Source organism: Malaclemys terrapin, chromosome 24 (assembly GCF_027887155.1).
Source record: "Malaclemys terrapin pileata isolate rMalTer1 chromosome 24, rMalTer1.hap1, whole genome shotgun sequence".
Classification (NCBI taxonomy): domain Eukaryota; kingdom Metazoa; phylum Chordata; order Testudines; family Emydidae; genus Malaclemys; species Malaclemys terrapin.
Window position 1 is genome coordinate 15,763,143 of NC_071528.1, and position 15,633 is coordinate 15,778,775.

Here is a 15,633-nt window from a genome sequence, read left to right on the forward strand (position 1 = left end):
AAACTACAACTCCCAGCGTCCCCCGCGCGGGGCCGCTTCCGGAGACGTGGCTGGGTCTGGGGAAAATGGCGTCTGCGGCGGCTCCGGGCCCGGCCGGGCAGGGGGGGGACGCGGACGAGCTCTTCGACGTCAAGAACAGTTTCTACATCGGCGCCTACCAGGCCGCCATCAACGAGGCGCAGCGGGTCAAGGTGGGAGCTGCGCTCGGGGGTCCCTGGGCCCCTCCCTGAAAGCGGCCCCGCCCGTCCCGGGGGTGCCCCCTCTGGCCCCGCCCATCCCAGCGGGGGGTGACCCCCCTCCCCCCATCTCCTCCCCCCCTCTGGCCCCGCCCGTCCCGGGGGGTGACCCCCTCCCCCCATCTCCTCCCCCCCTCTGGCCCCGCCCGGCCCAGCAGGGGTGACCCCCCTCCCCCCATCTCCTCCCCCCCTCTGGCCCCGCCCATCCCAGCGGGGGGTGACCCCCCTCCCCCCATCTCCTCACCCCCTCTGGCCCCGCCCGTCCCAGCGGGGGTGCCCCCCTCCCCCCATCTCCTCACCCCCTCTAGCCCCGCCCGGCCCAGCAGGGGGTGACCCCCCTCTCCCCTCATCTTCTTATTCTCTCCAGACCCACTGAGCCCAGTGGGGGTTGTCCCCCCTTCACCCCAAATCTCATCCCCTCTAGCCCCACCCATCACAAATTGCACTCCTTCCCTCCCCTCCCACCCCCGCAGACAGACCCCAGCGCACCTCCACACACACATTCTCCCCCACTGAGGCATGGGTCTCCTCTCCTGGCTGCAGTTCATGCTCAGGGCTGTGTTATTGTTTCAGGGGTCTGATAGTGGTGTCTAACCAATCTCGGTCTCCCCCTTCTCGTTCCTTTAGCCGTCCAGTCCGGAAAGGGAGGTGGAGCGGGATGTCTTCTTATACCGAGCCTACATTGCCCAGGTGAGATCCCGGGCTCTGCCTGGAGAGGGGCCTGGACAGAGCGCAGGGCTGAGAGCAGGGAGCTCTGAGTTCAAATCCAGCACCTCAGTCTCTTGAGGTCTGACATAGATTCCTTCTGCAGCCTTGGGGCCCATCACCTCCACCCAGGTTGACAAGGGGATGAGCACAGTATGAACCACCTCGGGTTCTCAAACTTCATTACACCGCGACCCCCTTCTGACAACAAAAATTACTACATGACTCCAGGATGGGGGGAGGGAAGGGGGCTGAAGCCTGATCCCGTCCGAGCCCCACTATCTCTGGTGGGGGGATCAAAGCCCAAGCCCCACCGTCCTGGGCAGGGCGGGCCAAAGCCCAAGGGCCCCAGCCCCAGGCAGGGGGCCTGTAACCTGAGTCCTGCCTCCCAGGGCTGAAGCCCTTAGGCTTTGGCCCTGGGCCCTAGCAAGTCTAAGCCAGCCATGGTGACCCCATTAAAACAGGGTCATGACCCACTTTGGGGTCCCCACCCACAGTTTGAGAACCACTGAACTAATTAGACCTTTCTGGCCTGTATTTCCCCATATTTGAAATAGGGTATGCGGGGCTAGACAAGCCTGTGAAGTGTTATAGGAGTCCTAAACATCGTCCATTGGGTGAAGATTTACTTTTGCTGTTCTTTGTGGTGTTGGTGATGAGCTATAGACTTAAAACAGTTATTTCCCATGTTCTCGCATGCCTGTTGTACTTCTCCCTGCATGCAGCCCATGATAACCCACCTTCACTCAGCCTGCAATTGTCGTTGGTTGAGTTTAGGTCCAAAATGTAAGGGTCTTTTGGTTTTAATTACAAATAGTCTAATAACTTTTTAATTAGTGTTTTAAGTACTTAACTTTCTTAGTGGCAGCTTTTTCCTTGAAGTGTCGGGAAACCCAAACACAAGATTTTTCTGCCAGTTCATGTGAACCACAATATGAAACTGACTACTCAGTTTGAGTAAATTGCAAATAAGTTACAGCATAAATAGTGATAAGTGGCTTTTTAAAGTTCTTTGTCTAATAATCTGTGGTTATGTTAGTAACACAAACAGTGGAGATTCATTAATAATGACACTTGCAACAGTATTTCTCTGTTAATTCTGTCCAGCTAGTCAGTCTCATCTGAGCATGTGGGGAAATGTGGCAAAGATTAATGTTCCTTACTACTTTGTAACTTACATCATAGTGAACTGTTTTTCTTTTGTTCTTAAATTATTACACAATGTCTCTCTCCATCCTCAATAGAGAAAATATGGTGTTGTTTTGGATGAAATCAAAGCCAACGCTTGCCCTGAGCTCCAAGCAGTTAGAATGTTTGCAGAATATCTTTCAAACGACACTCAGAGGTAAGTGTGACATTGAATTATTGTAACATACAAATACTGCCCAGCAAAGAATTTGCTTCAGTAGTGGGAGCATAATCTTGGTCACTGCTGCATGTGGTTCTGATTATGTGGGAATGACTGAAGTATTTTTAACCAGTTATTCTTTGGCTTGTTAAAAATGGGTCTATACATTTAACGTTCCAGAGCCAAGCGTCTATGGTCATGCTTCCTATACCAATGCACAATAAAACACTTCCAGTCTTCAGATGATAGACTGGTGTTGAAGGCAGGTTTTAGTCAGCAATTCCTGCTGGTTGGCCCACCTGGTTTGTCTGTCTAACTGCCGCTCACTGGTTCGTGATTTTAAAACAACATTGTCTGCAGGATCAGTTTAGCTGGCCTTGGGCGAGGAGAATGTACAGTATTTGTCTCCATCTCCATTGGCTGATTTCAGGTATTTGATATATTTCTGAAAAGTTATTGTTTTGGGCTGAAACTCTTCTGCCCTGCCAAATTGCTGGCCATGCTTAGTAAAACTCCCCTGCGTTATTTTTGAGTGTGGGCATGAAAATATTTTTCCCCAATGCTTTTTAATTCAAATAATTTTTAAAAGGCTGAATTAAAAAAATTCGATGGACCCTCCCTACTGGAGGGTGACAGCCATTGCCTTGCTTAGAAATGGAATGATCTGTTCCGAAACGCTCACCAGTTCACTCTCCATAGGGACGCAATTGTTGCTGATTTGGACAAGAAGATGGCAAAAAGCGTTGATGTAACCAATACAACTTTCCTGCTGATGGCGGCTTCCATCTATTTCCATGACGCAAACCCTGATGCGGCCCTGCGCACGCTACACCAAGGAGAAAGCTTGGAATGGTGAGTGCAGCTCAGACACCCAGGTGTCACCCAACAAAGCCACGCTCTGTGATCCAGCCAACTACCTGAAAGGGGGTTCCAAAGAGGATGGATCTAGACTGTTCTCAGTGTTACCTGATGACAGAACAAGGAGTAATGGTCTCAAGTTGCAGTGGGGAAGGTTTAGGTTGGATATTAGGGGGGAAAAAATCACTAAGAGGGTGGTGAAGCACTGGAATGGGTTACCTAGGGAGGAGGTGGAATCTCCTTCCTTAGAGGTTTCTAAAGTCAGGCTTGACAAAGCCCTGGCTGGGATGATTTAGTTGGGAATTGGTCCTGCTTTGAGCAGGGGGTTGGACTAGATGACCTCCTGAGGTCCCTTCCAACCCTGATATTCTATGATCCAAGGAAATGTTGCCATAGAAACAGGTGAAGTCTGCCTTGTTTTAAAGTTTTATTTAAACCAGTAAGAGATTGATTTGGGGATGTTAATAACAAGTAATGAGGTGTCCATCCCAGAACAAGACACACACTCACCCAGTCGGAGGCTAAGGGATTCAGGATACCACATCTCCTGCATGTTTTCAGGTAGAGAGAAGGGCATTATGATACCAGAGCAATCAGAGTCCTGGAGCAGGCTGTCCTGTCTGTACCCGAATAACCCTGCCTGCTTTATTGCTTCCCCGCTGCAGAGCGAGCAAGGTGGTGAAACACCTGTTCTTACTCTCTAGCACCATGTCTGTTCGCTAGGCGGTGTGCTTCCAAAGGGGCAGGCACAATCCGTGCGGTGTACCCGTGCAAGGCCTCTCTTCTGGTGCTTCGAGTTGCACTTGACACCCACGATAGCTGAATGAAACTTGGCTGAAGTTTTTATAGTGGAGATTTTGGCACAACAGCAGTGAGCAATTGCTGGGGATTCTGAGTGCAGGGGCCTCTGCTGATGGTGTATTCTTTATTGGGTGTGGGCGGGGAGACACTGGGCACCATGAGGTAGGGGAGTCTGATTTTGATGAAATAGTGATACATTTTTCCAATTAAAGATTTTATTAACTAAAAGGGGTTGATCTCGGAATCCGACTCCACAAATTATAACAGACAGTTGGTACAACCATGCTTTAAAGCAGTGTTAAGGGAACCTGGGAAGACCTGCGTGTAGGAACAGACAGTAGATTTGGAGTAGCCAAGCCCTCTGAGCCCTGGGTGGAAGAAGAGGGGAGTAACAGTTCCAGGGTGGTGCTGGCCTTTGGTCCATGGGGGACACTTCCTTCCCTGCTGTGAAGGGGCTGCAGAAAAGCCTAGAGTCCAGCCCTGATGTGCGCTTGTTCCCTGCAGCATGGCAATGATGATACAGATACTGCTGAAGCTCGACAGGCTCGATCTGGCCCGGTAAGCTCGTATCTTCTCTGTGCCACCTGGGCATGTAGCTTGTTCGCCACACGTTAAATTCCCTTGCTGTGTGCAGATGTACCCGCTCGGCTTGTCATTGACACTGCGTAGAGAGGCCCTTGCGGGGGGAGGGGGGGGGGGGGGTTAATCCACCCGGACCCGTGGAAAGGCATTACTCCGCTCTGGTTCTGCCTTGGGGTCAATATCCTGCAGGCAGCATTTGAGGCGGATGGTCACCGGTGGGGCTGGCAGGCATGCGTCCCCCTTGGCTGGTGTGGCAGACCCTTCTCCCTCAGGCTGCTGGGGCCCTGGAAATGAAGGGGTAGCTGTGAGTGCAGCTAGAGAAGCAGCAGGGTTCTAGGATTTAGTCGTGACCTCAGTGGAGTGTTAAATGATCCTCCGGTGCCTGAGTCGCCTGCTGCCCTAAAGGGAAATAAAACAACCTTCTGCGGACACCAGATGTTCTTCTCTGGTGGCTGCGATGGTTCCTCTGCTTAAGGAAAATACACTGGAGGAGTTTGTGCCAAACTACAAAGGCCAGTGAGCCCAATGGCACTGTGCCGCTGACTGGCAGGGCAGGGTCCCAGGGGACCCTAGCCTCAGTTCACTGAGCTGTGAGGGCAACAAAGGGATGGCCTCTGTGCACTTGGGACTTAGAGCAAGCTGGACTGTGTTGGTTTGTGTGGCGCATTGTGTGGTTTCCCCTTTGTGTTTACTCAGCAAGGAACTGAAGAAGATGCAGGACCAAGATGAAGATGCTACGCTCACCCAGCTGGCCACTGCCTGGGTGAACCTGGCTGTAGTGAGTATTGTAGGCCGAGACCCTGCTCAACCCCACGGGCACTGCCTTACGCTCGGGCTCTTCACATATTCTCCGAAATGCCGTACCTGCATGAATCCATGCCTGCGATGAGGTACTGCAAGGGAAGGGCCAGACTGGGCAGTAGACAGAATCCTGATCTTCTCCAGGAAGTTGCCCTGTCAGACACAAACAGGGCTAGGTGGAGTTCTCAGGAGAGCACACACAACGGGTTGTGTTTAAAGGTGACGGATGCATTTCCCCCCCTAGAGCAGCGTAGCAGTAGGATCAGCTCCTGAATGTTCAGTAACCTAATGCAGGGACTCCCTGCTGGGATGTGTCCTCAGGCTTCAGTGACTGGTGTTCTGCATTCCCCATCCCAGCCGTGGGCCCCCATTCACACACCTGCTGGGTTGTCCCTGTTTGAGCACACAGACAGTGACGTTGCCTTCAGTTAGGCACATGCTGGAGTTCCTGGCTGAATTGGGACCTTAATGGTGAGCCTTTGTGCATCACTGCTGCCTACCAGCTGTTCGTGTTCGAGTGGCTTAAATGGCTCTTGGGTTGTGCGAAAAGGTAGTCCTACTGTGAGGCTTGGGGGATAGCAAGAGGGCCCACAGCTGTGGGAGAGAGTGGGCACTAGCTGCTGTATCCTGGACACTTAAACTGGAGCAGTTGCCTAGAAAAGCGAGGACCTGGCGTCTCAGAGCACTGGCATGACTCCATCCCACTTCTGATCATTCTCCCTTCGCCTCCCTCTCCAGAGGTGCAAATAGCGCGGGCAGAAGTACTTGAGAATTCTTTCCCTTTAACTTCCCCCTTTACCATGTGAGTTTGCTTTCCCTGCAGGTACATGGGGAATAGCCAGACTAATTAGTTCCTTTGAGTGCAAGCTTTTTTCATGTGTCCCACTTGATCGTTAACTCGGACACAGAAGAGCTCCTGTTTCGCAATAGCTGAATAATTCACAAACGATGATAACGTAAAATGGGAAATGGCAGTCTGAGATTTCAATGCTGGCCCTAGTTAGACCTTAGATGAAAATTTAATAATTTGTCTTTACGGCGGAGTGTATTTGTGCTTACATCTGATCCTATAAATAAAGCCCCGCTCTAGCTAAACCCACTTTCAGGGAAATAGGCTCAGTGGGATCTGTGGCAGCTGGTATTTACCAGACACCCTTCAGGTCTGATTCAGATTTGTTTACGTTGTGCTATGGTAACTGCATTTCACACTTTTGATCTCTCATCCCCCTTCCCAGCCATTCAAAGAAACAGCTCGATGCCTTCCGAGTCTGCGGAAAGCCGTTGGGGTTTCTGTGGAGCAGAGTCCTGCTCTGCTAGCCATTCATTCCCACAGCACTTCAAAGAGTTCGCACTGCAGATTAATTACTCTGCCATCACTCGGCTTCTTCTGAATGTGTCCGTGTTGCTGTGTGGAGCCCAACTCCTGTCTAGATGCAGTTGCAGGGTCTCTGATAAATGGGGACCTTGCTGCCAGTGTACCTCCACCCTGACCAGGAGACCTCGTTTTAGGGAGCAGGAGGGCCGTTCAGTTTCCAGCCTGTCTGCTGGGGCTACCAACAGAGGCACCAGCTGTGGTTTTTATTACATAGACGTGCTGGTCACTAGGAACCGGACTGAGCATGCACTCAGGGGGGAGGGATAGCTCAGTGGTTTGAGCGTTGGCCTGCTAAATCCAGGGTTGTGAGTTCGATCTTTGAGGGGGCCACTTAGGGATCTGGGGCAAAATCAGTACTTGGTCCTGCTAGTGAAGGCAGGGGGCTGGACTCGATGACCTTTCAAGGTCCCTTCCAGTTCTAGGAGATAGGATATCTCCATTTATTTATTGGTCTCTTAACAGCCAGCAGTGTGCTGCTCACTCCAGTGGCTTCTGGGTCACCTTCTAAGGTCTCTGTCCTTAATGTCAAAACCTGCAGTGGTTTGAACCCCTCTTTCCAGGAGCTCAACAGCTCAGCTTCTCGGGAGCAGTGGAACTGCCTCCCTCTGGGGCAAAGGCATCTCCCTCAGATGGGCCTTTCTCAGGAGTTTGCCTGAGACCAGACTTCATACCTGCAGGCCATGGACTTGGCAGCTTTCCGGTCCATTTGTGAAACTTGCCCCTTTGACCTGGCTTTTCCCTCAGAGCAGCTCCTGACCTGTGGGCCGTTACATTGGGAGGAGGGGACAACATTAAGCTACTCAGGTTATCCCCCCCCAGAGGAGAGGAGAAGGGGCCTGAGAGAGTTGGTGCAGGGTGATCATGTACAGTGGTGGGGGGCCTTGTGTAGGCACCTAAATAGAATAGAACCAGATGGGCCACTGCTGACTTGGCTTGGATTCAGACTATTGAATTAGAGGTGAAAGGCTCCATGTCCTGTTACTAATCCCACAATCCGGCCACTCCCTCAGTGACCCCCTCAGACGTGTGGTGATCCTCTTCTTGGAGGTTTAAATTGCTATGACCCAGGTGGACACCTCAGTCTGGAAATGTGGGATAGAATAATAGAGCTAGATGCTTATGACAATGTAGCATCAGCGTCTGGAAAATAAATAACGTTTTCTTGAGCTTCTGTTTCATAACTTGGCACTTGAATGGCACGGTAACGCACAGGAGCACAGCAGACTGCTGTGACCTAGGGACTGTGGAGAGAGATGTAAACAGCTGAAAGAAAACCATGGACCAAATCTTGTTGGCCTTAATCAGGCAGAACTCCCATTGCCTTTAACAGGGCCTTGGAAATCCGTTTTGCCCAGCCTGCTGCTCTCTGCAGTTGCAGCTCTCCCGTGTGTCCAGATGGAAGGGTGGCTTGTATTCTGCTTGATAGTTCTGCTCTATGTTAATGTGTTCGTTTTCTTTAGCTCTGGGGAGAAATGCTGTGTGCTACCTAGACACCATTTTCTTTTGTTGTTTTTTGTGTGCCTTAGTAACCAGGACTATAGTTAACTGTTTAGTCTCCAGGCGGTCACAAGGCAAACCTTGCTAAAATTATCCCAGGACACAGTAGTCTCAGTACACGTGTGTGTGTGTGTGTGTGTGGGAGAAAGACGTATTGGGAGCCAAGTCACTTTATCCCCCAAATTGCTAAAAGTGTATAGTCTAGAGAAACAAGAAATGTTAGGCCAGATCTTAATTGTCGTCTCACTGCCAGTTTAGGAAGGTGACATCCACTCACTTAGTTAAATGAGATTCTTACCATGCCTTAGGGGACACCAAGGTTAAAGACCCACCGAATACTCACAATTGGGAATTATGAATGCCCTATTAATAAGGGGAAAGTGAGTTTGCTTGGATGAGAGAAGCAGATGGAGCTGAGATAAAATGGCTGAGTTCAGAGGGATTTATCCTCTTGGTAAAGATGGAAGTCCCACCCCTTTCAAGCTTGGCCTGGTTTCAGTATCTGGTGCTGTCCCATCTCATTGGCTCAGCACCTTTCTGGGCAGGCCCTAGCATCTTCAGCTCATATCATGCAGTCTGCTAAAGCATCCATAGCAAAGCTGGAATTCTTCAGTTGTTATATGGAGGGTTTGAATTTAGATATAAAATATTTTTACATGAATATTGCAAAAGAAGTCTATATCCTCTTAAGATTTTAACGAATAAGCAAATGTTTTCACCTTTAAATGGAGAAACAAGGTAAGAAGTAGCATAAAACACTTCCCAGGTATACATATTTTCCTTAAAGTTTAAAAGCTTGAAGACTTTCGTATGTTTGTAGAAGAAATCAGTTTCAACAAGAATAATTCTAGAGTTCTTTGTGTGGGGTTAAAACTAAAGATTTTTCTGTTTGCAAAGAGGAGAGTAAGAAGGCCCACTTTAATGACTTGGTTTATAGTTCTGATGACTCATCTTAAGCAGCACTTACTCCTCTGGGATATTTTGCATAAAGAATACCCTTGCATCCTTTTACACAATGACCTCCCTCTCTCTCAAACATGACAACCGTGTCTCTGGCAGTCTTGCATCTTGCACCGGGGAAGTGTCCTGATCTTTGAGACGACATCCTTGTTAGTTTGTCCTTTGCTTAACTGGCTCCTAGATTTACAACCTTCCCTTTGTAGTATGCTTAGAGTGTGCAGACAAAGACTCCTATTGACTCATATATCTTTCAAACATAATATACAAGAAACTAATATGGAATATTAAAGCAAAACGGAAATTCTAAAGCTTCATTCCAGAGACACTAACACATGTGGAGGTAATGCATGTGATTTTACGGCTAAGGAGGTGTCATTCCCGTGAGCACTTTGGGGGCCTGTTACTGCTCACAGAAAGCAGATTCCTAGGAATTTCCTTAGATTGAAGTTTCATTTAATTAACTAAGCATTCAAAAACACGTGAGCTGTCATTCTCCGAATATCCTGTGTATGGCAGGAATAACGTTTCCTAAAATTCAATAAAGGTGGAGACACGCTTGTAACAACTCAAAGTTATAATTTTAAAATTGGCCTCAGTGTTGAGCTCTGTCCTTGTCCCTCGTCTCAGTCATTTTTAGAGTAATAGTTTAGGGCCAGATATTCAAGAGTTCATTTCCCATTAAAAACAACAAAGAATCCTCCTCTGAGAACAGTGGGCTTTTCAAGACCTGAGCCCTCTTGAAAAACCCAGCTAATAATATCCTGGTTCTGTGACTTAAATTTCTCTTCATAACCCACTTGATTTATCACCACCAGCTTCTGACATGGGTCTTTTAAAATTAAGAATTTAAAATCTGTCTTCACCAGACACAAACTTCCAAGTGGCTCTTAATATTTAATGGTTTTGCCCTTCTTTCTTCCGCAGCCTTGTTAAAGATCTGTCTATTTACAGGAGACCCAATGACTGCAGGAAACGGTTAGGCAGAGATTGTCAGTTCATGCAAGCCCTGTAGACCAAGGCGGGTTCTACACCTAAAATGTAGGTCTCCATAGCTACAACGGTCAGGGCTGTGACTGCGTTGTGTTGACCTAGCCCCCAGTGTAGATGCAGTTAGGTCAACAAAAGAATTCTCCGGGCGGGGTCGGGGGGAGGTTTACTACAGCAATGGAGAACCCCCGTCTGTCACTGGAGTAAGGGCCTGCACTGCGGCGGCCTCGCTGCTTGTCGTGTAGCTGTACCCCCTAGTTTATACCCTCGTAACAATGGCTTGGGCAGCCCAGTGGCAGATGGCTGAGAACAGGCTAAAACCGGTCAGCTGGTAACTGGGTCAGACTCTTCCTGCGCCAGCCGAGGTGTGGAGACTAACCCGAGCAGCGTGAGAGCTGCTTTCGTGAAGGACGAGCTTCCCCGCCTTTTCGGCTGCTCTGACCATGGCACAAAGGCTATTGCTCAAAGGGAAATGATGACTCAGTCGACTTGTATTTAATCACGGGGCACCTCATCACTTGCAATGTTTAAACCCGCGCCTACAGCAACGCTGCAGCCTCCTTGGCATAATGCAGCACAATCACAGGTTAACGGTCCCGTTTCCCCACAGGGTGGGGAGAAATTACAGGATGCCTATTACATCTTCCAAGAGATGGCAGACAAATGCTCATCTACCCTGCTTCTGCTTAATGGACAGGCCGCCTGCTACATGGCTCAGGGCAAGTGGGAAGACGCAGACGGTGTGCTCCAAGAGGCGCTAGACAAGGTGTGTTTTCTGTCTGGCAATATAACCTTGGATTCAAATCCGCCACTCTGGAAAGAGGCAAAAGAAAAGTAGCAAGAATGTTGACCATTAAACTTCATGCATGTGTATCTAACTGCTTCTTAGCCTCATCTTCTGTCATTGTGCCCAGGGCTGGCTGGCTGCAGCCTGCAAGAACATGGGGGGGGGGGTGTTTTTTAATTCCATATTTTAAATCACATTTTCTGTCTAAACCCTATGTCATTCTGAATCCAGTTCCTGTTCTCTGAAACATCCCCATACGCTCTGGAAGCTACACTGCCATTAGTGGATTGTCCAGGCAAATTATTGTTCCATTGTGTTCTCAGGCAGCTGACTTCCAGTTCAGGAGCCCCCGCACTTCCCCGAGTAGGCGGAGTCTGTTAAACATGTCTTTTAAAATGCTCTGCCCATGGCTGAGACACTCAGGTCTCCTATAAATCCCATTTCATAAGCGCTTAGCATCTCACAAGCATGTGCGTTTCAGAGTTATCCTGGCGCTTGGGTAGCTGGGCTCTTGGCCTTTGATTACTTGTCCTAGGACCTCGTTAGCCATGGTGTGTTCACTCAGGAATTCATTGCCTGTCACCTCTTAGGCCTAACTCTTCCCCTCCCTGTACCGCAATCTGTGGGCTCTTAAGGAGAAGATGGTTTCCAGGCACAGAAACATGCTGGGTGCTGCACCTGGTTGCAGTAATAGGGAGGCAGGACAGAGAGTCTGATGTGTTTTCCCTTTATGCTTTCAGGATAGCAGCCATCCGGAGACTCTGATCAATTTTGTTGTCCTGTCACAGCACCTGGGTAAACCACCAGAGGTGAGGCTAATTCTGCCCGTCTGAGTCCAGTGCAGTGGGTGGGTGTGCTGCTGTTGCTAAAGGTGTGCAGATACTAGGCTCGCTTGGGTTTTAAGGTGTTATGTGCTCCTGTGCTAACTGAAGTTGGGGAAATGGACTATTTTAACCCGCCTTGGCTAATCAGCAGAGCATTGTACCATTCTCTAAAACCCTTGTGTTCCTATATAATAGAGAGGGAAGCTCGGGATGGGGGATTGAGAGAGCCTGGAATTCCAGGCTTACAGTCCCAGCTTTGCCACTGGGTCATAGTATGACTGTGAGCACGTCAGTTAAGACCTGACTTTTAAAGCTGCCGCACCCCCGTAACTCACTGACTTCAGTTGGAGCTGTTGGTGGACAGGGCGTCTGAAAACTGCTTGCCCTGTTTCAGTGCCTGTAAAGCCCTCTGAAGATCAACTCTCTCACGTGCCAGTTTAAGCTCTTAGCGTTTCCTCCTCTGATCTCAATGTTGGGGTCTCATTTGTATCTCTTCCACCCAGGTTACCAATCGCTACTTGTCACAACTGAAAGATGCACATAAAAGTCACCCATTTATACAGGAGTACCAGGCAAAGGTAACCGGTCATGCCATTGTTGGAATTAGCCTAGTGGATCAAGCCTGCTCATCCTCCCATTTTTACACTTTCATTCCAAAATTCAAATTATGTTTCTGGCCTTCATGGTTGTAGAGACAACCTTGAAAACATGAACCAAGAATAACCAGAGGAGCGGTGTCTGCCTGAATGTCTGAAACAACAGCTCTGAGTTATGGGTTCTCAGTCAGCTGATTGTGACCTCTGTCCACTTCCTGTATTGCTTAAATGGGGGGAGGTGTGCCGTGTTTAGATAGCAGGAGGTTGTGCTGGGCTAACAGTATGGAAGGACCTCCTACAGAGAAGGTCGAGAACTGCTGATTTAGGGTGTTGCAATCTCGATGCCTCTCTGCTGCCCTCCTGAGATGCTGTAGCCTTTTTTCAGCCCACTAGCAAACAAGGTTATAATAGTTTCAGTAGCTAAAAACCAAGAGTGTCTCTTTTTATTTTCTTTGACAGGAGAATGACTTTGACCGGCTGGTCATGCAGTACGCCCCCAGTGCATGAGGACTCAGGGAGGCAGTCTGCGGATCCACGCTATGGTACCTTGGGAACGGGGGGATGTGCAAAGTCTCTCTGGCCTTGTGGACAGAGTTCCTTCCGCAAGTCGGTCTGGCATCCGTCTCAGCGTGGCTGGGTCTTGTGTTTTCAGCAAGCCGATGCCGAGCGTGTATGTAACACATGGAGACGGGTAGCCTAGAAACCTCTGTCCTGACTTAACTAGGTTCCAAACTCCTTGTTTAAAATACAGTGCATGTCCACAGTGTGCAACGCTGTACCTTAAACATTTCTAATAAAGCCTTTTGTGGATTGGTGTGGCCCTTCTGCTTTCTATGCTGGCGTTATCTATACGTGAACATTCCTACATTACCTCTTCCTTCAACTGCTGAGCCTCCTAACAGCTACTTTGGGGACATGAATGGATCCTGAGTTACCACCTTTCTTTCAGGGCTGACCCCTGAGGCTTTCCGAGAGCATGATGCTCCGCATCTGCCTCTCCCATGGACTCCAGCACCACTGCCAGCTGCTGCAGCTCCCTAAAAGACCCTTTGGAGATAGACACACAGCTTTCCCTGCCTCCAGGATGTCTTGGGATGCTACAAGCAGGAGGGAAGGGAAGATTCCCCAGAATAAAAGTAGTCACACCCAAAGTACTCTGATTGCAGAGGGGCCAGCCTGGATCTTAAGGTAGTAAAATGTAGTGAGCTCATGTCACAGGGACGGGGAAACATTGCATCTTCCCGCAACAAAGTCCGGATCACAGTATGTGTTAACTGCTGTACGTGGGAGGGCACGCTTGCCCATACTTCATTAAAAGCTAAAGAACTGATCAACCTGACACACCGTGCAGCAAACATGTGACACCAAAAGATTGTACATCTCTGTAACCTAGAGTGCAACGTACACAGCATGTAATATTACTGCATGTGATGTAACAAACTGTTCTGTTGCATCAAACGTGCAAGGGGCAGATGTCAGCATGGGGTCCTTAGCTGAGATTTTTCTAATGTTTATCTATGTCTGGAGTCTTCTGTTTGCTTCCTGTGTGCAGGCTACGCAAGGCTGCAAACGTTTCTGGCTGGCATCTCCTTTGTGCCCACCTCGGTTGTGATTGCTCTGAAAGGGCTCATTGTCCCTTTCCGGGCCTGTTTAGCGAGCAGCTATTTTCAATGGACGGTTTTTCATGGTCCAATCTTGAATGAATGTTCTCTTTGTGGAGCCGTCTGCGGCAGATGTGAAAGGGGCTTGTGTTTTCGGTGCAGCCATTCCCCACTTGATGGGCCATGATAAATTGACTTAAATTGAAACAATAAAAGCAAGTGGCAGAGGGGAAGCCGGTACTGTCAGTATAAAAATAGGGGAATGTGCTGTCTGTTGGGCCTAGCGAGCAGGACAAGTTTGTTTTATCATGGGTGAGTTCCCTGGATTTTCTGTAATGGATCTGAGGGATACAAGTGTAAAATCGGAGCCATTTCAAAGCAGTGACCTCAAATGGCATCATGCTGATCAATATTTCTTCTCCTTTTCCCTACCAAACCCACCCCACTTTACAAGTCAACAGGTGAATTTTCCAGGTACAAAGTCCCATGGGTTTTTTCTGCTTCTTGCTTCGACCCCAGTAATAAGGATCCTGCAATTGGAATTTAGTTGATGTGTGTTGAAGTGCTGCTGGATGCACGAGGCATGTTTGCCTTCCTGTTGCTGAAGTCTAATAATACTGGGCCCTTCTCGACCGCCTTTGTTTGAGGTGGTTCTTGTACGTTAGAAACACGAAAGAATTACACCTCATAGCATTCCTGTGCATTCAGAAGTATTGTTATTTTATGGATGGCCCTAAGGTCACAGGAGTCAAGGGCAGAGCTGGGGCTCAACTGCGTTCCTGTCCCTCCAGTGTTTAAAATAAAACACAAGCCCGGCCGTCTGCCTGGCCTGATGAACAAAGCTGTGGCTTTGCATTTGTCAGCGGAACTGACTTCAAGGCGCAGGGAGCGGGTCTGTGGCTGAGAAGGGGCCATTTGCAGACGAAGTGCTGACTCAACTTCTAAGTACATCGCAGAGTTTGATCTCCCGCTGAGACACACTGTCTCATGCCCGTATCCTGGGAAATCAACTGCAGGTGCAGAAACTGACCCTAAAGCCGTGTGTAACGGCACGGGATTGAGCCCTTAACGCCCTGAAGGAGGGTGGGTGCATGTTCGGTGGAATGGCTGCTGTATCCACAGCGGCTGCCTAGAGGAGCAGCAGCGAACACGGCATCTGTTAATCAGATACAAGTTGCAGCCTCGAGAAGGGCTTTGTGCTCTCGCTCAAACGTTGCTGTCGTGTCGGATAATGGGGAGCAGCAGGCGCTGATCTGACTGCTCAACAAGCGGCTGTTACCTGAGAGAGGTGTGTGAAGGCAGCCTGGCCACCCGGATCCCAGAGCGTGGGAGCCACTTCTGTTCGGGACCAAGTTCGTGCAAAGGCAGCGCATTCATTTCATGGGGGGAAGCCTCTCATGTCAGGAGATGGCCCCGTTGACTGGCCATCTGGGGTTCTGTGGGATGGGAGCAAGTAAGTGAAGAATCGGGATGTGGGGGCTAAGGGTTCTATCTTCATATTGTTCCCAGTGGAACTCAGAAACATCTGTCTCTTGAGTGGTTATTTGATGACTACAGATGTTGGTTTACTTTCCAATCTTGTATGTCGACTACCACCTCGGCAGCTGGCGGGAGTGCTAAGCTGATTTGTGGTAGTGGCTTTGAAATGGTGTATTTAGCAAAGGCTTTGTCAGCT

At 49.3% G+C, this 15,633-nt stretch overlaps 1 protein-coding gene across 2 annotated transcripts; it reads left to right on the forward strand.

Moving 5' to 3' along the window:
- Positions 1 to 33: 33 nt before the first annotated feature.
- Positions 34 to 13,167, forward strand: COPE (COPI coat complex subunit epsilon). Of its 2 annotated transcripts, none has more exons than XM_054013567.1 (10): positions 34 to 191; positions 864 to 926; positions 2,186 to 2,286; positions 2,989 to 3,141; positions 4,453 to 4,506; positions 5,227 to 5,308; positions 10,761 to 10,916; positions 11,678 to 11,746; positions 12,265 to 12,339; positions 12,817 to 13,167. In XM_054013567.1, the coding sequence occupies exons 1-10, from the start codon at positions 66 to 68 to the stop codon at positions 12,862 to 12,864; spliced, it is 927 nt and encodes a 308-aa protein (XP_053869542.1). In that variant the 5' UTR covers positions 34 to 65; the 3' UTR covers positions 12,865 to 13,167. The 2 variants fall into 2 exon arrangements, with proteins under 2 accessions (XP_053869542.1, XP_053869543.1); XM_054013568.1 differs by having other exon boundaries at positions 10,848 to 10,916.
- The last annotated feature ends 2,466 nt before the right edge of the window (positions 13,168 to 15,633 follow it).

Excerpts from the sequence above, each read along its gene's own strand:
- COPE (XM_054013567.1), top strand. The coding sequence starts at position 66 with ATGGCGTCTGCGGCGGCTCCGGGCCCGGCCGGGCAGGGGGGGGACGCG. Across the intron at positions 2,287-2,988 it reads CTTTCAAACGACACTCAGAG|GGACGCAATTGTTGCTGATT; the intron begins GTAAGTGTGACA and ends CACTCTCCATAG. Across the intron at positions 12,340-12,816 it reads TACAGGAGTACCAGGCAAAG|GAGAATGACTTTGACCGGCT; the intron begins GTAACCGGTCAT and ends TTTCTTTGACAG.